Source organism: Sphaerodactylus townsendi, linkage group LG06 (assembly GCF_021028975.2).
Source record: "Sphaerodactylus townsendi isolate TG3544 linkage group LG06, MPM_Stown_v2.3, whole genome shotgun sequence".
Lineage (NCBI taxonomy): Eukaryota > Metazoa > Chordata > Lepidosauria > Squamata > Sphaerodactylidae > Sphaerodactylus > Sphaerodactylus townsendi.
Window position 1 is genome coordinate 99,358,359 of NC_059430.1, and position 21,380 is coordinate 99,379,738.

General features: G+C 45.4%; 1 protein-coding gene across 1 annotated transcript in view; it reads right to left on the reverse strand.

The window, feature by feature from the left end:
- COL9A2 (collagen type IX alpha 2 chain) overlaps nucleotides 1-21,380 on the reverse strand; it is a 58,372-nt gene that overhangs the window by 15,725 nt on the left and 21,267 nt on the right. Inside the window, exons 9-24 of the mRNA XM_048501612.1 lie at nucleotides 20,808-20,861; nucleotides 18,786-18,833; nucleotides 17,114-17,170; nucleotides 16,802-16,896; nucleotides 14,766-14,829; nucleotides 13,703-13,759; nucleotides 12,494-12,547; nucleotides 11,277-11,330; nucleotides 9,274-9,327; nucleotides 7,259-7,312; nucleotides 6,706-6,759; nucleotides 5,064-5,082; nucleotides 4,090-4,118; nucleotides 2,406-2,459; nucleotides 1,516-1,569; nucleotides 395-466 (exon numbers count right to left, since the gene is read on the reverse strand). Of these exons, the coding sequence (XP_048357569.1) occupies nucleotides 395-466; nucleotides 1,516-1,569; nucleotides 2,406-2,459; nucleotides 4,090-4,118; nucleotides 5,064-5,082; nucleotides 6,706-6,759; nucleotides 7,259-7,312; nucleotides 9,274-9,327; nucleotides 11,277-11,330; nucleotides 12,494-12,547; nucleotides 13,703-13,759; nucleotides 14,766-14,829; nucleotides 16,802-16,896; nucleotides 17,114-17,170; nucleotides 18,786-18,833; nucleotides 20,808-20,861 (873 nt within the window). The remainder of the gene's footprint in view (nucleotides 1-394; nucleotides 467-1,515; nucleotides 1,570-2,405; nucleotides 2,460-4,089; nucleotides 4,119-5,063; nucleotides 5,083-6,705; nucleotides 6,760-7,258; nucleotides 7,313-9,273; nucleotides 9,328-11,276; nucleotides 11,331-12,493; nucleotides 12,548-13,702; nucleotides 13,760-14,765; nucleotides 14,830-16,801; nucleotides 16,897-17,113; nucleotides 17,171-18,785; nucleotides 18,834-20,807; nucleotides 20,862-21,380) is intronic.

The window sequence follows — 21,380 nt, forward strand, 5'->3', positions numbered from 1 at the left end:
AAAATATAGAAGGCCACTAATTGCCTCTGAATCAGGCCTCTCTCCTCCCCTTTGTATTTCTTGATCCTGCACTAGTATCTTCTACACCAGAGGTGTCCAACTCTGCCAGCAGTGGCTGATGGAGACTATAGTCCATGAACATCTGAAGCACTAGAGTTGGACACCCCTGTTCTACACGACAGTACATGACGGTTAATCATATTTATGCAAAGTACACCTATTACTGCAAGTTGCAGATGTCTTTCCTTTTTGTGAGATTCTTGAACTGGCCAGTCATGCTTGGTTTCTCCCTTCATGTCATCGAATGTCATTGCATTTGGGTCATTGCATTTGGGTCATTGAATGTCATTGCATTTGGGTCATTGCATTTGGGTCAATGATAGCGAGATGGTACCTTGTCACCTTTAACTCCAGGAAGACCTTGTGGACCCGGGATTCCCGGTGGGCCCTGCTCCCCTTTGGCACCCTACAAATAAAAGGAGAAAGAGAAAGCTCCTGAGGAAGAAGAGGAATCTGGGAGGGGATCTTTCACATAAGTAAAGCCAAGGGAAGCAAAACCATAAAGTCAGACTTGTTCGAAACTGTCACCTTCACAAGTGTCTCTCCTGTAAGGAGACTCAAAGGAGCTTACAATCTCCTCCCCACCACCCGTCCACAACAGACACCCTGTGCGGTGGGTGGGGCTGAAGGAGCTCTGAAAAGCTGTGACTAGCCCAAGATCACCCAGCTGGCATGTGTTGGAGTGCACAGGCTACTCTACTTCCCCAGATAAGCCTCCATGGCTCAAGTGGCAGAGAAGGGAATCAAACCCGGTTATCCAAACTAGAGTCCACTGCTCTTAAACAGTACACCTCACTGAGGGCTCAACCTGGCCGAGTCAAACTTTATTCTACTGGCTCCATCTCCAAAGCCTATATTATTCCCAGTAAGTGAAAGAGCCAGTCCACTCACAGAGCTGCAGCCTACTGTACTCTGCATGAGTCACATCTCTGGTTTCATCTCCTTCCTAGCGGCCTGGGCCACGGGTGTGTAATTTTGGTAACTCTGAAAATACAACTGGGTCATTTATTCATTCTCATGCATGGATGCAGCAAAATTACTGTCCTTCTGTTAATGAATCCTTGCTCTTTCCTTGCCAGCTATCAATCTGAAGGCACTCTTACAAACAGGGACTCATGCAGAAACACAGAAGGTGGGATCCTCCTCATGTCATCGGTCCTTGCTCTTAAAAACCTTTAAAAGGCAAAAGAAAGCCTTGCAGACTCATTTCTATTCAGAAGACCAAGTTTCTCTCCAACATCAGGATGCTGGACATCTAACTGCATGGGGCAGCATTGTGGCAAAATGCCAACTTTAGAACTCCATCAACTGGGGAGCCCTTAGGGAGAAGGCGGGTACAGGGAAGCCACAACAACACAAGGAGAAACGACAGAATAATGAAAGAGAATCAAAGGAGGAGGGAAAAGGAGTGATGGTTCCTCTGGATGAAAGAACTGCAGATTCACAAATACTCACCACTTTCCCCTGCGGCCCTGGAATACCCACCGGGCCCCTCTCGCCCCGATCTCCCTAAAAAATTAGGAAGGGTGAACAGGTCAAGATACCCAGGTCTTTCTAGGCCACTTGTATCAACAACTTCTTACAGGCATGCTGTTGAGGACATTAGGGTTGCCAACCTTCAGGTGTGGCCTGGAGTTCTCATAGACTTTTAGTTCATTTCCAGATGACAGAGACCAGGCAATGGCAGCTTTGGAGGGTGGACTGTATGGTAATACATCCCCACCAAGCTCCCTCCCTTGCCCCAAAGAAGAAAAGTTTCGGTTTATATCCCCCCCCCCCACCCGTTCTCTCCTGTTAAGAGACTCAAAGGGGCTTACAATCTCCTTCCCCCTCCCCCGCAACAAACACCCTGTGAGGTGGGTGGGGCTGAGAGAGCTCCGAAGAAGTGTGATTAGCCCAAGGTCACCCAGCTGGCATGCGTTGGAGTGCACAAGCTAACCTGGTTCACCAGATAAACCTCCATAGCTCAAGTGGCAGAGCGGGGAATCAAACCTGGTTCTCCAGCTGAGAGAGCACCTGCTCTGAACCACTACACCACGCTGACTCTACCCCCTGCAGGCACTGCTGCCAAGGATTCCTCAAGTTGGCATTCCTGTTGGAGATGGCACCCCACACACATGCCAGTCACTGAACTGGAAGACTGGGCTTTCTGTGGCAAAAGCTGTGCCCAAGAAAAAGCAGCTCACCCCCAGAAGCTTTTTACAAAAACACTGAAATTGTTTGTACAGTGCTATGAGCAACCTAAAACACCCCTCTGTCCTGCACATGCTATATTTAAAGAAAATGTTCCCTTCCCTAGGAACATAACATTATCCCTGCCTTTCAGGGTATTACTGAAGACGTACCTTCACACCAGGAACCCCTTGAGGGCCTACTTCCCCACGTGGTCCAGGCTCACCCTATAGGGAGAAATGCAAAGATCTCATTGTGAGGGGACAAATACCCGCTCCCTGTGGCTTTGTCACTTTGCAGTAGCCAAAAGAAGAAAGAGCACTGTGGCATATGAGGCAGTTAACAAACACCTAGTGCAAAATTCATTACATGTATTAATTCTTTGAAGTGGTGTGGGACAATTTGGCTTGGTGAGTCTAGGATTTCATAGCACGATGCTTCCTCCTGCAGGCCCAAAAGGGAAGCTGCAGGCACTAAAGAGTGATTCTCGCTGCCCGCCCCCCCCCCCCCCCGGTCTGCTTTTTATAATGTGTGTCCATTGAAATTGGTTGATTTGCTGTAACTGGGGCTAGGGAAGCCCCAAAGCAAGGGAATGAAAAAGGATCAGTTCATTAAGGACAGATGGCATGCAAACCGGTTCAGTCGCGAGCCCCAGCAGCATTTAAAGGAGGAAATAAGTTAGAAGCTCATCTCAAAATCATGAGTTTTAATGCCCCAATTCACCTGCTGTACAGTTCTTTTGTCCCGTGCTGAATTCTGAAGCAGAGTGCCACCACACCAATCCTGACAGTCTGAATTAGGGATGTGGGTCGTCACCTGGCACCCCTGTGAGCTTGGGGGGGGGGGGGGCAATTGCCAAATGTGACATCACACAAGTCAGTTTCACATCTGTGTTGCTGCATGGATGTAACATTTGGATTTTTGCCCAGATGTGACAGCAGCAAGTTGTGGAACATTTTTAACATTTAAAAATGTTGTGTGTGTGTGTTTCTTTAAATTGAGAGGTTAGTTGAAGAAGGAGGGGGGTAAAGGAGCGATGAGAGAACAAGGTGATTGGTTGATGCTGGTGAGTAACTGTGGGGAGTCTGTGCTGAACTGAGAAAGAGATAATAGAACTGAGTGAGAGTCAGAGAGAGTATGTAAAACTGGGGAGAGAGACAACAGTCTGCGTTGGAGACTAACAGGGAATCAAGTCTGAGCTAAACTGAGTGTCTAGAAACACTGAGAGACTAAAATTGGAGTCAAATCCTAATAGGGTCTCAGAGATGTAAAGGAGTGAGAGCATGGACTGCTGTAAGGTAAAAGTCTCCTCAGCAGAAGATGTTGCCTCAGTTTTATTTCTTCTAAATTATACTTTTTAAATCTTTAAGCTAAAGAACATCTATAAACAAAATTTTATTTTGTTAAATGTAGCCTGGAATCCATACTAGTAATTTCCTCAGGGTCCCGTAGCTTTTCAAAACTGCTATAAAGCTCAGATACACTACTTCGGGAGAAAATATAAAGGGGTTTGGAATTGAATTCCTGGTGGCAGGGAAATATAGTGAAAGAGGAATCCAATAAACATTTTTGCACCTATTATATTTATCTGTAAAGAAATAAGAGTGGCCATTGCAAACAACATTCCCATCCCCCACAGTTTCACCTGCCAGTCCAGAGCTAATGAGTGGAAGGGCTTAGTGCATAGGAAAAGCCCTCCAGAAGATGGCAAATGGCATGTCTGGTATTGCGTACATATGCAGTCAAGACTCAGCCATGCCCCACCCAAAGACTATAAGGTAACATTCAATAAAGGACTATACCAGTTAAAATGTGACTCAATAAAAGGGTGGTGGGGGGGGTCCATTTATATTGGCTAATTTTCTCCTCTGTAGCCCAGGAGGAACCTCGTCAGTACTCAATTTTTCCTCCTGGTTCACCCTACAAAAGTGTAGGTAGGAAAGTGTAAAAAATTCATAGCTTTTAACAGTTTCCTACCTGTGAGGGTCAGACTCTTTGTGTTTTACAGGCATAAAGAAAAAGGATATTTGAACTAAAAAAAATGCTGATTTACCTTCTGCCCTGGACCACCTTTGGTTCCAGGTGTGCCTGGCAAACCCTAAAGGGAAACAAGAAAAACCCAAACGTTAGTTGTGTGTACGAGGCATCTATTTCTGTTCTGGTTTGGGAAGAGCTTTTGGCAAGCTGCAGACTTGGAATGATTGTTCCTTCTCACAGACGCTTTATAATGTTTCCTCCACCTAGTGGTAGGAGTGACGAGATACAGGGATTATCGAAGTTCGCCGCAGTACACGCTGGCAGGGGTTGGATGTAACTGAACCAACATCTGAGTGCCAAAGGTTCGCCACCACGCACTTAGCGGGTGGATCAAGATGTTGGTTAGGTGGCCCACTTGTCGCGCTCCATGGCAATTTGACCACCAGCCCCATTTTCGTCCCACCCTTCCTAGAAGGAGTTCAGAGCCATGTAGGCTGGTTTCTTCCACCTCCATTTTATCCTCGCTAGAACCTTGTAAGGTAAATTAGACTGAGAGTCTTCCACCTCCATACTATTCTACCGCCAACCCTGGGAGATAAAATCTACACCGGAGGGTCTGATTGCGGCCCAAGTTTGAGTTTCATGGTGAGTGGGGTTTTGAGCTCAGCTTTGTCTGACACCTAAACCACACAATGGTAATTCTTCTGCTGGCTCATGATAAACATGGCAGAGGAAAGATCAATTGGGCTGGATTTGGAAACACTGAAAATAGCAAACTTAATTTCCGCTGTGCCTTACTGGGAAAGTCATAACACTTTACAGCGCCAATCCTTGGTGGGCTTAAAATGAAATGCCTGGCTGCCCGGCACTCCCCTGCAAGTCAGAACAAGGAAAACCATTACTGAAAGGCTAACAACTCAAAGACATGCTATTGGTTAGGATTGCCAACTCTGGTTTAGGAAATTCCTGGAGATTTGGGGGTATAGCTTAAGAAAGACAGAATATAGGAGAGGGAAGGATCTTCATGGGGTACAATGCTATAGAGTACACCTTTCAAAGCAGCCGTTTTCTCCAAGGGAACTGATATTTGTAGTTTGGAGAGCAGCTGTAATTCCAGGAAATCTCCAGGCCCCACCTGGAGGTTGGTAACCCTAAGAATGTATGGGATTGTCAGCATTAGGAAGTGAATGCAGACATCCTGGTGGAATGGAAACATCACTGTATAAGCTTATACAAGGAAAGAGGATTCTACGACGCTATCAACCTGCCAAAATACAGTTGGAACGGAGCATATCAAAGCCTCTTTGTAGTCGCAGCACTGTCACCAAAGTATAGCAGAATGCCACAGCCCTCTTGGGGCACAAGTGCGTACCCGTAGGAGTAGGCCCTAGAGATTTCTGGCCTAGAAGCAAAAGACTTGGGGCTGCTGCGCAGAGAGGAAAGCAATGGGAAACCACCTCAGCCCATTTCTTGCCTTGAAAACTTCGTGAGCTGCAACTTCATGGGGTCGCCATGAGCTGGTTGCTGCTCAACGGCACATTTCATTTGTTTCTGGCTGCTAAGATAAAGGTGAAGACCTTTCTCTTAGCAGCCAGAAACAAAGGAAATGCAGTGATTTCTGTGTGGCACTAGAGAGTCACAAAGCCTTTGTCTTAGTGGCATGAGTGACCTTTCAAGGTCTTCAGTATTCTCCCCAGAGCAAGATGAGAAGCAGGGCTCAGACTCAGGTTGTTCTGTCCCTTTAACTGAGGCTTCCAGAGTGAAATTGGGCAGTTGAAGCTTTTCATGGCAAGCAAGCAAATGGCATCACTTGGTGAATAACATTCCATTATGATGTTATTAAAGGGACAGGGTTTTTTTTTCTTAGGCCTGCTGGCAACCTTACCTCAGACACATTCAGGGTGTTGCATATTAGGGTTAATTTGTAGGTTTCTTTGTTCCAAGAAAAGGGCCCAGCAGTGTTTTCAGACAGCTTGAAAGGAAAGTACTTTGCAATCCATCAACTTAAACACTAGCTAGACAGTGAAGGAAAATGTATGGAATGCTCTGATTTTTGTTTCTAATTCTTGCATATGTGTAAAGGGCCATCAAGCCAACTTATCGCAACCCCACAGGGTTTTCAAGGCAAAGAGATTTACAGCAATGGTTTGCCGCTGCCGCCTTCTGCATAGCAACCCTGGTGTTCCTTGGAGGTCTCCCAACCAATTATTTATGGGGACCAACTTGTGGGACTTTTCCTCTTCTGCCTGCTCCATCCAGTTTTGGTCTTCCATGAAGTCTGCTCCCTATTTGCTCACTGCATAGTCAGATGGTGGGCCATAATATGGTTTTTATGGGTTAGGGATTCTTTGTTATGTGAAAGAGATGAATGGGGGGACGGATTGGAAGCACAGCTTTGAACAAGAAAAAAATCTGAATGACACCATGGAACTGAATTGGCGAGAACACACTTTTTTCCACATTTGTTCCTAATACTTTAAGTAGATGCCTTCTTACCTTCATCCCAGGGATACCTGGAGTACCATCTTTGCCATCAATCCCAGGAAGACCCTACAAAAGGAGGGAGGAAGATAAATCATGCTTTGGGTTTTTGGCTCTGTTTCAGAAGAAGAAGAAGAGTTTGGTGAGATCTCCCTTTCTCTCTCCTTTAAGGAGACTCAGCAATGCATAATCTCTTTTTCCCATCCACCCCACAAACACCCTATGAGGTGGGTGGGCCTGAGAGAGCTCCAAAGAACTATGACTAGTCCAAGGTCACCCAGCTGGCATGTGTTGGAGTGCACAGGCTAATCTAGTTCACCAGATAAGCCTTCACAGCTCAAGTGGCAGAGCAGGGAATCAAACCTGGTTCCCAAGATTAGAGTGCACCTGCTCTTAACCACTACACCATGCTGGCTCTCTGGCACCTTCTCTTAACCACTACATCACACTGGTTTGGAAGTTTCCTTGAGCAGGAAACCAAGCAACCTCCTGACACATACACACATATATGTTTCTCCCAAAACCCTGCAGGGCTGTGCAATGGAAAGTAGAAAGAAGCAATACTCGCATTTCCCCCCTTGGGTCCCATTATTCCCTGGGGTCCTCTAATGCCACGAGCACCCTAGAAAGGAATGAAAAAGGAATGTAAGTGAGAACTGCATACAAACCAGAATAGCACTTGGCTAGGGTTTCTACAGTTCATGTACGCTCTTCCCACCAGAACTTTTAAAAAAACCCATCGGACTAGATGGAAATTAAAGACTGGCTCTTGCTTAGCAGAGGCAGGAAGGTGGGGGTGGGGGGCGCTCCATCAGTTTCCAGTGGGCTCTACAGAATTCAGACTGTACAGGAATTGAAGGCTGGACTGTGAAGATTTGACAGGTTACCAGTGGTCACTTTCTTAGATGGTCCATTGGTGGCTACTAGTCCGGGAAATAATAGGGAACCTCCCTACACAGAGGCCGTATACTTCTGAATCCCAAAGGTAGAAAGACCTATCAGGCACTGGACTCTGCGCTTTGTCCATTGGCCCTTCAGGGTACATGGTTGGGCCACTTTGTAATACAGGATATTGAACTAGATGGTCTGATCCAGCAGGGCGGCTCTGGTATCATTAACAGCTACAAGTCATGGTAGCTAGCAGGGAGCCTCCGTGTTCACAGGCAGCGTACCTGTGAATGGCAGAAACCAGGGACACAAAACAATGGAAGGCACCTCTACATGCCCTACTCCTGAGTTTCTAGAGGCCTCTGGCTGGCACTGTCAGAAATTGTATGCAAGACTGTTAGGGGGTTTGGTCTGACCCAAGCAGGCCGTTCGTAGGCTGTACAAGAATGTTTGGAAATGTCCAACCTAGAAATCACAGGCCTTATGAATTTCTCTTCTGAAGGTGATCCAAAGACTCTTGACCTCCCCAGAACTGTCTGAGGGAGAGGGAACACAAGCACATAAACCTCTGAAGTCTCCTTTATGATGTTTTGCAACAACAACCCCCCCCCCCCTTCCCAACAGTAGCAGAGGGCTGGAATCCACTAATCCGTTTTGTCCAGCATCCAAGTCAAAATACATCTTGGCTTTGATGATGACCAAGTTAATGAGGAGGCAGGCTGAGGTGGTGGGCATAACAGAGGGCACTGCTGTTGGTTCCAACAGAATAGAGGGAAGGGGGGGACAGCAATCTTTGAAAATGCCCACAATGTGGGGAAGGGATCAGAGGGGAGAGTTGCAAACGCAGCTGGAAGAGGAACAGACAGAAATGTGAGGCCTGCATCGCTAATTCCAAAGGCTGGGTTGCTCGTCACAGCCTGCCCTACAAGGCCTAGTTTTAGGTGAACTTCCATACCCCTCACATGTCTCCAAGATATGTTCCAAGTGCATGCAGGGACAACTGCGCTGTTCAGAACGAATGATGAGCACAACTGCCAGGCGCATAGCAATCTCCTTTGCTTTGTCATCCCATTAATGTAAGGTACGGATTATGTGTATCTTAAATACAGCTAAACCCTTCTAAGTCCATCAACCTTGAGGACTGGGTTTAGGACACATGAAGCTGCCGAATATGGAATCAGACCCTTAGTTTATCAAGGTCAATAATATCTACTCAGATAGGTAGTGGCTCTCCAGTGGCTCTGAATAAGGTCTCTCATATTGCCTATGGCCTGGTCCTTTTGACTGGAGGAGCTGGGGACCGAACCTGGGAACTTCTGTATGCTAAGCAGAATCTCTCCCACAGAGCTTTGGCCCCTCCTCACAGCTTTAAGGCTGGCCAGGAATACCTTCTGAAGCCTTCGCAATAAGAACCCACAAAGGAAAACCCTGCACTCTGGATTCTCCTTCCCCAATGTCAAGACTTGACAATACTCAAATCTAGGCGTCTTCTATAAGCAGAGTTTATTTAATTTGGCTTTTGGGAAGCCAAGAACTGGGCAAAAACAGTTTTAAACAATGCAACTGGTGTGGATTTGACTTTGCATACTATTACCCTGGGAAGAAGTGGGTTACAAACTGGATTGAAATGAATACATATGATTAACAGGTTACTACCAGCATGGAGCTGCTTGCATCTTGAAGATGCGTACTTACAAGATCTCCCTTCTCACCAGCCTGGCCTGGGGGCCCTCTTGGACCTTCTTCACCCTAGAGGGGAAAATGTTACAGTTAAATAAAGACAATGAGGCAGAATTCCTCCGAGAATAATTTCAATAAAGAACCCATTTCCATAAACAATCCGATAGTGGTCCTTCAAATGTCCCTGCAGTCTGACTCAGGGCAAGAAACAGCAAAAACCTTTCAGCTCCTGGTCTTGCACAGCAAATGCTCAAAGTGATTGTTATATTTGGCACGTGATATTAGTGTGAAGATGCAATGCTGTGTCAGAGTATCAGTGTTTGTGAGATGTTAGAAATCTTACCCAAAATACTTTCCTGGGTCAAAGAGCCATTACGTTGTTCAGCTTCATGGATTCATAATTCCCATCAGTCCCTGCCAGCATTGCCAAGTGGCAGGGCTGATGGGAATTGTAGTCCATGATCATCTGGAGAGCCACAGGTTGCAGACCCCTGATCCAGAGGGATGCTCACAAAATGAGGTTCTCTAAACTGAAAAATGGTGGTCATTGGCATTACCTTTGGTGCAAGGCTCACTTAAGAAAGTGAACCTCTTTTAGACAAAGTTTCCCATACTCAGATAATGATGTGATTTGGCAAGTGCCAGTCACACAATCCAGTAATGAAGGAGTTAATGTTGTGCATGCTAATTAGTTAGTAAGGTCAGAAGTCAGTGATCAGGTAATTGATTCCTATTGGTCAATCAGACCCGGCATGAGATACATGCAGGTCTGCATGCAGACAATAGGTATATAATCTTTGTTACTCTCTGCACATGCTCTCTAGTGGCTTTCTAGCCATGTGATAACCAGAGTTGAAGCTAGCTGATGGAGCTGGCCAGATAGAAAGATACTTACTTGTTTTGGCTCCCAAGTTTACCTTTCCCTTCTTTTATAGATAGTAAACTCTATTTTCAGTAAGCAACTGTCTCTGCCTCATTATTGCACAAACTCTCTCTATATAAGAAGAGTGATATAATTACCACATCTAAGATTCACTTCAGATAATAAAAAGGGGGCTACCCTGGTATCTGCCATAAGGATTACCAAGATAATGTATGTGAAAGGCTTCTGAGCATTTAAAAGATGCTTAACACATTTTAGAAACAATATAATAACTGAAGTACTGCTGTACAAGAAATGCTAAGAATGATAACTTTAAGAGCATGACTGTTCACATGAAGAATATTTATTGGCTGACACAACTTAAATTGCCAATGTCTTGAGGAGCACCTTTTGGTTTTAGAAAGGGCTGTTCCCCACAGTCCTTGATGTATTGACTATGTTTCGTTTAACCCTTAAAAAGGCTGTTAACACTCACATGGGGGTAATTTTAACAGCACTGTGCGATGACTCTACAAGTAGAATGCAAGCAAACAGGAAGGAAGAGGACCCTGGCATCTGTGTTCCAAGCATGCCCACTCCCTCCTGGCCACACCACTACCAGATGAGGTCAAGCCAAGCCCCGCAGCTACATTACATGGACTTAGCTGAGATGTGGCTGTTTGCTGGTATGGGCACAGGTCAGGGTGCCAGTCTTATGCCACTGAAGCAGGAAGCCAGTCAAGCCTCCAACAAAACATTGGCACCCTCTTCACTGGGCCGCTCCAAGCAGAGAAGAAATCTGGCTGGTACCAAGAAAATCTCTGTCATTTCATTCTCCTCTGTCAACTGTTTTTATTCCCTCTCTTCATTCAATGTCAGATGACTCGAAGTTTAATCATGACTTTGGTTCAGTTTAGCGTATTGCACACTGGTTCAGCTTAGAGCATCGCTCTGCCCCAAATGCCTTCTTCTTGCGCTGTCCTCTGTTTGCTCTACGCCAGGCTCTGTGGCTGGCTTTGGAAGTAAGCAGCAGAACCACAGATCAATGATAAATGTAGGCCATACCCTTCCACATGCTAATGTCTGCTGATTTGGGGTTCGAAAACCTGTCTCACTAGCAAAGCTAAACCAAGCAAACAGAGAAAAAGAGAGTTACCGGAGGTCCTGCTGCTCCAATGGTGCCGATCATTCCTTTATAACCTCGGGGGCCCTATGAAAACACAGCATAAAGAGAGAGAAATATCCTGTGGAACATGCTACTGTGGCAAAACAAATGTCCACATTCCCTTCCACAACTTCAGTCCCTTCAACTTGAACTCTCACCTCAACTCCTGCCACCTACCAGTGAATTTAATCATAGCGTAAAGCATGGGTATTCTTACATAACTTTCATAAACTCCGTAGCATTCAGCAGCTAGTCAAGAAAAGAACAGGACTGCCTTCAGATATGACAGTTCACTAGTGTAGTTGAAGGAATCATAGATGTACTACTGCTCCTAATCCCAAACAAGTGCCAATTTTAGCCTTTTAACTTTGCTTTGAGAAATCAGTGATCGTTATCAAAATGTATTCCAAAAGTACCTCTTGCTTACCTTTATAATTTTTAACCCACCTAAATTAGTTATCAATTGATAATCCACACACCGCTGTTTTGTTGGGGCCTTTTGACAGGGCATCATAGGACATGAAACCAAAAGGGGTCCATCGGAATACACAACTGGGAAGGTGGCCAATGAAGTGTCATCCTCAATAATACCACGGATGGGATGATGGAGAAACCATGTCAACTTCTACTTGGGACTGCTTTTGTGAGAGGCTTTTAAACCTCTTATTGGCTTGACAGCTTCCCCGCTGGAAAAACACCACCCCTGAGCAGCTTTGACCCACACTGGAAAAGTGTTCTGTTAGCCAGAACAGTTTACCCATCAATGGGAAAACAACCTAGCAGGGAAAGGTTAAAAAGCGCTCCTCTACTTCTTGAAAAAGACTACTTGACTGATTATGGAGTCGACCTAGGGTCGCCATTTTGGCTTGGGAAATTCTTGCACTTGAGGTGGGGGTGGTGTCTGGGGAGGGCAGAGCTTAGGGAGGTGGGTCAGCTAGGGTTGCCAGCTCCAGGTTTGGAAATACCTGGAGATTTTGGGGGCGGAGCCTAAGGAGTGCAGGGTTTGATGAAGGGAGTAGCTTCTATGGGGCACAATGCCATACAGTCCATCTTCCGAAACAGCCATGTTCTCCAGATGAACTGATTTCAGGAGATCAGTTGTAATAGCAGAAGATCTCCAGCCACCACCCCAAGGGTGGGCAAGTCCATGTGCATCATGATGACATCAGAAGCACATTAACCATTTCCCTTCTGCCTGGTACACCTACCATCTCTCCCTTAGGCCCCACCATTCCAGGGTATCCTCGGAGACCTTGAGGGCCCTGGGAAAGGAAAACAAACAATGTCCTGAATTAATTGCCTTGCAGCTGGTTGAAATTGTTGAAACACCTCCACTCCCCCAAAGCTGTCACCTTGAAAAATAGCCATCTGTGGTTAAAATGCAGAAAATCGTTATCCCCCCAAAAAATATTAGTCACCAGTTCCTCTCCCCCCCATCCCCCACTGATCATCTCTTGATGGTATTTCCCTCCTGCGATCCTGTTCAGGACACCTATTTAATAACATTAGCTCAAAAAATCTATAGCAGTCACTCAGGCAAAGAAAAATTGCTACTGGGTTAGAAAAAAATTAAATTCCCGCCTGTTAATTAATTCTTATAATCAAAGCTGAATTAATTAATGAATTTCCCTTGGGAGTGCATTCTTTATAAAGACTGAGTGAAGAATGTCTTGGTAGGAATGGGACACACTGGCATGGACTGGCTAAAACAGAAGCCCTACCCCATGCTGCTAAATGTCACCTTCAGACGTTTCTTTGTCACTTTAAGCCTACATTCTTCACATAAAAGATAGCCATATGTTAAGGCACACTCTGATTGTTAAGAATTCTGAAATAGCCTCTGGACTTAAGCAGAGAAATCTGGAGGGGATTGTAGAGTCCTTTCATGCCTTTCCACCACTGGCTCTCTCTGCTTAGTTTCTTTCACCTTAAGAGATAATTTTCCTTGGGGGTTGGGATATGAAGACGTGCCAAAAGCCCAATAGTCCCTCTCTCTACATCTTCAGTTGGTGCAGAAAGGCTGGTTTATTTCCCTGGCCTTTTGAGGGGTTTGAATGGTAAGCAGAGATGGAGAGTTTTGGGGTTTTATTTTATTCTGGTTTAAACTTGAAATCTTTTTATTGTAAGCCACTTTAAACCTCGGTGAAAGGTGGGGTATAAATGTTTCAATCAATACAATGAGTGCAATTTCACTGATCGACCTGAAAGAGAAAAGGTTTCATCAGAGTCCATCTTCTTCCCTGACCCATTTCCCCAACATTTTCAGTCCTTCTGTACTGTAACTCACGGCAGGTGTTAGATCTGACCAGAGGTTACGGGAAGTGAGCCCATAAGAAGTGATCCTAGAACAGGGGATTAAGAGACAATCCAGAACAGAAAGAGTAAAATAAAGAAACATAAATAAATAAATACGTTACGGGAGGGCCAGGTATTCCCTGTTCTCCAGATAAGCCAACATCTCCCTTCGTGCCCTGGTCAAATTAAAAAAGACATCAGTTAACAAACTGGTTTTGAAAGACTGGACATAGTTTTTTTTAATTACAATTTTGATTATGCAGTGGAACAATGGAATCCAGAAATTCTACATTTCATCCTACCGATAACATACAAACCTTCTACAACTGGCCAGATAACCCAGCACCATGAGTCCCAGCTGGCTGCAGCTCTCAGGTTCTGAGATGAGAAAGAGTCTTTCTCAACATCTGCAACCCAGTGCAGATGCAAGGGATCAAACAAGACAGCTTCTTCATGCAACCTAAGAGTCTGTCCACTGAGCCAACAAGGTCTCACCATAAGCTGCATTATCCTGTCAGCCTACTGATCTGTGTGCTTCAGTGTCCTCTGTTCTGACAGGGACTCAAGCAGAGAGACTTTCTAAACATGCAGCCTACTGACTTTTTTGAACTGGAGCTGGTGTGGATTGAACTGGGGCATCCTGCAGCATCCAGTCTCTCTTTAAAAACCTCCAAAGAAGGAACTCTACCACACTCCAAGGTAGTGCATTCCACTGTTGAACAGCCCTTACTGTCAGAAAAAATTTTTCCTGATGTTTAGGTGGAATCTCTTCCTTCACCTGGAACCTATTACTCCTAGTCTCTGGAGCAGCAGAAAACAAGCTTGCTCCCTGGTCTGAATTTCTGAAGACCACAGAACTTCCCAGAACTCAGTTATGGGTTCATCCATGCATTATGTTTACAACCAAGGAGTCCACTTGTGAAAGTACACACTTGCATAAGTGCACAGAGTGAATAAGCAGGAACAGATTTCTCAAAAACAAATATGCATGTCATCTGTACCAACTTTAGAGGAAGCAAGGACTAGCTCCAGTCCTCTGTCAAGTGAACTTCCAACAGCAAACCCAGATTCACTCCTGTGAAATGTGTGAAAGGCCCTTCACAAGTAGCACCCTTTTCCTCAAATTAACTCACAGATCCAGCAAGGGATAAGCTGGGTGTGGAACATGTATGCTCTTGCCAGGCACTTGCCACTGCCTGCCAGGAAAGCTCCTCCCAGGCCTCGGGAAATGAGCCTTCCTTCAGTGACCCTAAAAGAAAAAAGCCAATGGCTGAACAGGTCTCTCACAGGAAATTATTTTCTTCTCAAAGATGCCTCTTCTCCAACCAACAGCAGCTGAATTGTCCATGGGAACAGTGAAAGAATGCAGTCATTTGGTGGCATGGTTAACCCATTCATTCACATAAAATATTTATACCCTGCAAGTTATATATAACACCACCTTCTCCTGCCAACCCCAGATGGGGAAAGAAATTATGCATCCTAGGTTGATCCATGGAAAGGGAACGGGAGTGAAGAAGAGCAAATGTGGTGATTCCAGCCCACAGGCTTCCATTTCCAAGGGGTGAGGGCAGAAATACCAGAAGGCAAAAGATTTAAAAAATATATGATTTTAAAACAAGCCCACAGACTGACTGTAGTTAGGAGGGATGGAATTGAAGAAATAAATAAACTGAGAAATTTGTAGCTCCCAAAACTCAACCTAGGGCTGCCTATGGGAGACATGTCCTGCCAGCAGCCTCCCAACTCCCACAGTTGCTCAGTCAGATGACAAGAAAAAAACATGGATGGCAAATCAACAGTGTGGCAACATCATGATGCAATTCTGGGACAAACAGGTGATGGCGTTGTATGGGCACAATGCTCTAGGAGTCTCCATTTTCAAGTGAATCCCAGGAGAATGCAATGCTGGTACTCCTGCTTTTGCCCTGGAAGTAATGTCATGGTGTTATCATATTAGGAGCACTTCCTGCCTGGCTGTGCTGCCTTCTGTTTGGGGGAGGGGGAAGGGAGAGAAGGAGAGATGAAGAACAAAGAGTTTGAGTAAGAGAGCAGGGAGAGTCCAAGTGGGGGGCGGGCAAGTGGCATTTTCCCCTGGGGTGCACAGCATTTTCCTTGCAGACCGCACTTCCCTTCACTCAAAGCTGCTGCCTCTTTCAGGGGAGCTGATCCGGCTAGCGCTAGCTGGAGATCAGTTAGAATGCCACGAAATCTCCAGCTGCCATTTGGAGGTTGGCACCCTGTTTACCAATTGGGGGCATTCAGAGATTTGGTGGGGGTGGGGATTTCACTGCTTCCCCTGGGCACTATTTGATGTAGATAATGAAGGAAAAGATTTGGCCAAGGTGAATCTGCTAACTTTTCTCTCTTTTAAAGGATCCCAAACAGAGTAGGCAGGGAAATTTGGAGACTAGGTCAGTTAAGATCCACTGGTGATTCTTCTGTGGTAAAATAAGTCACCCTTTCCGTCACAGAGAACAGCTGAATCTTAATTTTGCTTACTTCGTTACATTACAAACACCTTGTTACATTACAAACAACATCTTTTCATAATTGAAGCTAACAAGATTTCAGGTTTCAAGTTTCAAGCAGAACAATAAACATGATCTGAACTGACAGAAATTCATACACATACAGAGAGAGCTTTTAGTCAACACACACAGTGAGAGATCTTAGTTCAGCTGACATAACTGTGTTCACTCTTTGAAAATTATCCCAGCATGCAGTGCAGTGCTTGTATACTAGAATAAAAAGCTCAACAGGTCTTTCTGTGAATGCTGAAACAGTAAGGATGTTAAGGGATTGAGACAACAAAACATTAGTTTCAAGGAGGCAGCCAAATCAATCTGCAGTCGCAGAGCAAAACCTGAGTCCACTACCAGTAGCAACTCAAAGACCAAGAAAAATATCCAGGGTATAAGCTTCCTTGCATCAAAGGTCACTTTATCTGATACATTTATTTCATTAATTATATGCTACCTTTCTGAGACTTACTGAATTATATAAGGAGATCTGACTCACAAAATGCTGGTTAACTTCAGGGTGCTATTGGATCAAATGTTGACAGCAGACCAAATTCAGTTCCCAAAGATATGTACTCTTAACCAAGTCGTTTGAGCAACTATCTGAGAATATCTCACCAAGTGGACACTAGCTGACAAAACCTTAAGTCATACTAAAAGTATTGGTTGTTTAAATGACCTTGAATAGTTTCCTGAGACTCTAAGAAACCAATCCTAAGCAGGTCTACCAGGTTTATCCAGTGGGGCTTTGCAGAGGCGTAGCAAGGGGGGAAAGTGCGTCCTTTGCCCCCGTCCTGCCATGCCCCCAGAACATCATGCCACACCCCCGGAACGCCCTCGCCACACCCCCGCAGGGGCGCACGCCCGGTGTGTCATGCACCTCCCGCCCCCTTGGAGCTACGTCTCTGGGGCTTTGTCCCAGGAAACCATTTCAGGATTGCACTGTGAACTACTTGAAAGTTACAGTTATCATTAACTATGCCAACAAAACATAACACAAATCCTGCTTACCTTCAAGCCCTGCAGTCCTTGGGGGCCCTTGGGTCCAGGGGGGCAGTTGGTTGGACACTGTTGGGGAGAGATGATTAGAGATCGGTTTCAACCAAGGTACAACATAGCAGCTGAGAACAAAGAATGGTTCCAATACTGTAATAAGACCTTTTTTCCAAATCAACAACATTTTGCTGGTTCACACATGACAGGTGCACACCTAAAAATGGGAGGTGTGAATGGAACAAACTCACACTTGGAAACAAATTTATCATGCAGGTTTATTCATCAAAGAGCATGGCATGGCGGTATCTCCTTGGCGATTGTACATTTGGTGAAAAACCAAACTTTGCCACCACATAATATGTCGAAAAGGCCTTCAGAGGTAATGCAGCAGCCTTAAAAAACGAGATCTACTTATATGTAAAACACACCTGTTCAACAAAAGCAAAAAAACCCCAGGAAATAAAGCTGCCAGGCCTCCTGCTTTGGTGGGACGTCTCTTGCCATTAGCCATGGCTGCACATTGCCACTCCAATCAGTGGTGGGAAACAAACAAAATTAAAAAGTTGCCATTATGTGTGCCACAGCATCACTTTTGGGGAAAACCTGGAAGCAACATCAGATAGATCTAGGAATCAACCCAAACACCATGGCTTTACCATAGAGTTTTTGGTGATTCCCAGCGCTACCCAATATCACTTCCGGGTTTCCCCAGAATAATGTTATGATGCACACAGTGTTGTGTCAACCTCTCTGTGTCCCTGTCCTTGATGCTCCGGCTAGTTACCAGCCATAGACTGGCACTCCTAGTGGCAAATGATGTTTTTTTTAAGTCCAAGACTGATACAGAATATTTCATTTAAAACAAAGCGTACTTTAAATGTACATGTTGCATATTAGAACTATTACAACTGAATTCAAATATGTAATTAAAATGCTTACATGCCATTTAGCTAAGGAGAGCAGCAGCAGCGTAGTGGTTAAGAGCAGGTGTACCCTAATCTGGAGGAACCAGGTTTGATTCCCTGCTCTGCCGCCTGAGCTGTGGAGGCTTATCTGGGGAATTCAGATTAGCCCGTGTACTCCCACACACGCCAGCTGGGTGACCTTGGGCTAGTCACAGTTCTTCTGAGCTCTCTCAGCCCCATCTACCCCACGGGGTGTTTGTTGTGAGGGGGGGAAGGGAAAGGAGTTTGTAAGTCCCTTTGAGTCTCCTACAGGAGAGAAGGGAGGGGGATATCAAGCCAACTCTTCTTCTCCAACCCCACTAGGTAAATGCCAGCTATGGATTGTGGGGCTCACAGGAGGTCTTTCAAGCAGAGGTTGATTTCCTGCATCAAAGAGGGGGTTGGACTAGAAAGCCAGCAAGGACCCTTCCAATGATATGATTTGTCTCTCATTTCTACTGTTTTAAATCATCTGGAGAGCTTAGCATTAAAATTTAAAACAATATAAAATTCTTAAGATTTTTTTAAAATTCCAACAAGGTAAACAACCCAGCCAAAAAGTCCAAACTAACAAATCAGAACACATCAGTATTAATTGCATTAAAAGCTCAAGCAAACAGCAAGAATTTCAGCACAGAGACTGCATGCTGACTCATGAATGTATTGGCTGTGTTTGCATTCTATCCTTTTCTCAGTATAGTGACATAAGAAAAAGGGACAGTGGATTCAATTGCCGCTCTTACCAAGAAATCTGCACTTCCTTCAATTCCTTGGATGTGCCCAACAGGGCCCTTGATGAGAAAAGAGGAACAATCAAGCAGTCGTACATAAGTAGTTTCCAGACAGGTTATCTGCTGTGGGTTCAAAGCTGTTGGGAAGGTTATAGGGATGTCTTGCTTCCACACAGCATCACAGTGCATTTGTGCACCTCCTGAGGTTTCCCTGGCTTTTCTCCAGTTTTTCTCAAAGCTGCTTTGCTCTGAAGTTTTGGGAATGATCACAGAATTGTAGGGATTTTCCCACCCTCATGGCAGTCTTTTCCCCTAAACTTGTATTGGCCGCCACAGCAGCCTTTTCCTCCCCTTGCCCAGAGGCGTAGCTAAGGAAAATGTAGCCCGGTGCAAAATCTGAGTTTTCCAACCACACCCACCCAATATGGGCGGCCACCCTCCCCCATCACGACCAAACAACTTTTTTTTTGCACCACATCTTGAAGTCAGTGTATGGACTCAGAGGGAAAGAGGAGAGGTGTGGGTGGTCATCCCCCCATGTGAATAAATGGCCTTCAGCCCGGGGACATTTGACCCCATATGTCCCCATGGGCGGCACGCCCCTGCCGTTGCCACTAGGAGTCTCTTTTATGTTTCTTTTAAAAATTGACCCAATGTCATTATATTGACAAGTGGGAACCTGCAAAAAAAACTTGCGGGACCAGGATGCAGCAGCAATGGGACTGGGAGGCAGCAATGATGGGCAGGTGGGCAGCAACAGTGGGGATGGAAGCCTGGTAGCAATGTTGGGGGGGGCGGGCGGTGAGGATGCTGAGATCTAAAGCTTGGGTTTAGTGGCAGTTCCAGCAATGTGGGGGGGGATGGGCCCAGGAGTGAGCAGGGTTGGGCCCACAGTGGGGCAGACAGCAAGGAGGGCCACTGAGGCTTGGCATGGCTCTGGTGATGGTGGGGAGAGACTGGTCTGGTAGTCAGGAGGCCAAGAACTACAGTAGGCCTAGCAGCTGTAGAGGGCAACCTGACTTTGCCAATTGCTCAGAAGTGGTGAGGGAGACATGGAGGGGCAAAGAAGAGGGGCTGCTGTGAGTTCAGCATCAATGGAGGAGATAAGTGTGTGGGGGGGTGTTACACATGCCCCAATGTATTTTTGAGGGGGTTTAGGTTGGTTTTTGGTTTGGTTTGTTTTTTTGCAAATCTGGGGCATTCCCCAAGTTTCCAGGAAAATCTGCTTTATGTCAGTGTGGCCCCAATCTGCAGATATAGATATTCACAGATTGGATCACACTAGATTATTAAAATATAAGATATTCTGTTGTAACAATATTCTGAATTCTCAACTTCCATTAAACAAAAAAAATAAATAAGCCCTAGCCTTTTCCATTGCCTTCCGTCTTATATCTCTGCTATGAAAGGAGTTAGAAGCTTGCCTTTGAAATGGAAGCAGAGAGTTCAAAATATTGTTACAACTATATATCAATATAACAGCATTCTAGTGCAATTTTTTTAATGCAAAAACCCCAGAGGATCTGGGGAGGGGGGGGCGGACTCTACTGGAAGACTGGGGCAGGGGTACTAGAAAACTTGCCATGTGGAAGCTCCGCTCCTCCTGCACTTTATCAACCCTAGCACCAGCAATAGAGAAAGCACACAAGGCCATCCCTATATGGAAACCATCATGTTTTACAGTACAATACAAGTGTAGGCTTTGAACTGAAGTTTTATTTGAAACAAAGAAGACCCTGAGGCATGGCCTAGACACTTGTGACAAGCACGCCTCATAGCCCAGAGGAGAACACAAAAATGTGTATGCACAGTCAATTGTCATAGATGTGGATCAGCAAGAGTAAAGAACAAAATGCGTCTTAACTCCTGCATAATTTCTAATCCTTAGAAATGACTGAGGTTATGTTGCATCAGAGGTTTTGTGGTCTACACTTGTTAGCTGCACCCTCAGGTGTTCTTTTGAATTTTGCTACCAATTTTTGAATTTTGAATGTAAAGATCTTAAAAAGAAACACACACACACAAAAAACTTACAGGTTTCCCAGGAGGCCCTGGAGGCCCTCGTGGCCCATCCGGTCCACGTTCCCCCTGAAAAACAACAACCACAAACACATCTCTCCACCAAAGTCTTTCAACAGTTAGCAGTGAAGTGTCAAAGACAACTCTGAACAGATAGTTCCTTCATGAATGTTTGTAGGAGACAGCCTACTGGTTCTAGTAATAGGGGAAAAAATACCTGGGATTTCAGATCCTAGCCCATTTGTACATTCAATAGATCATTAAGGTACATGAAATTAGTCATTAAAGAAGCAAGCCTACATCTCTGACTAAAGAGGATTTTTAAAACTCTGAGGGTCCTATCCAGAGGGATGGGGCAAAAGGGCTTGGGTGAGTGGCATGGCCTCACATCAACACATTTGCCTTCCCCTGGGCACTTACCCTGGTGGAAGAGGTAGACTCGCCAGTAGGCAGCCTCTCAGAGGCTGCAAAACCTGGAAGTTCAGGTTGCTGCAGGGCTGCGCTGGAATCCCAATTGGATGATAGCGGGGGTGGGGGGCAGGCCAGGGTATTCCTGGGGTGAAGCCAATGTTAGTCAGCTTTCTCATG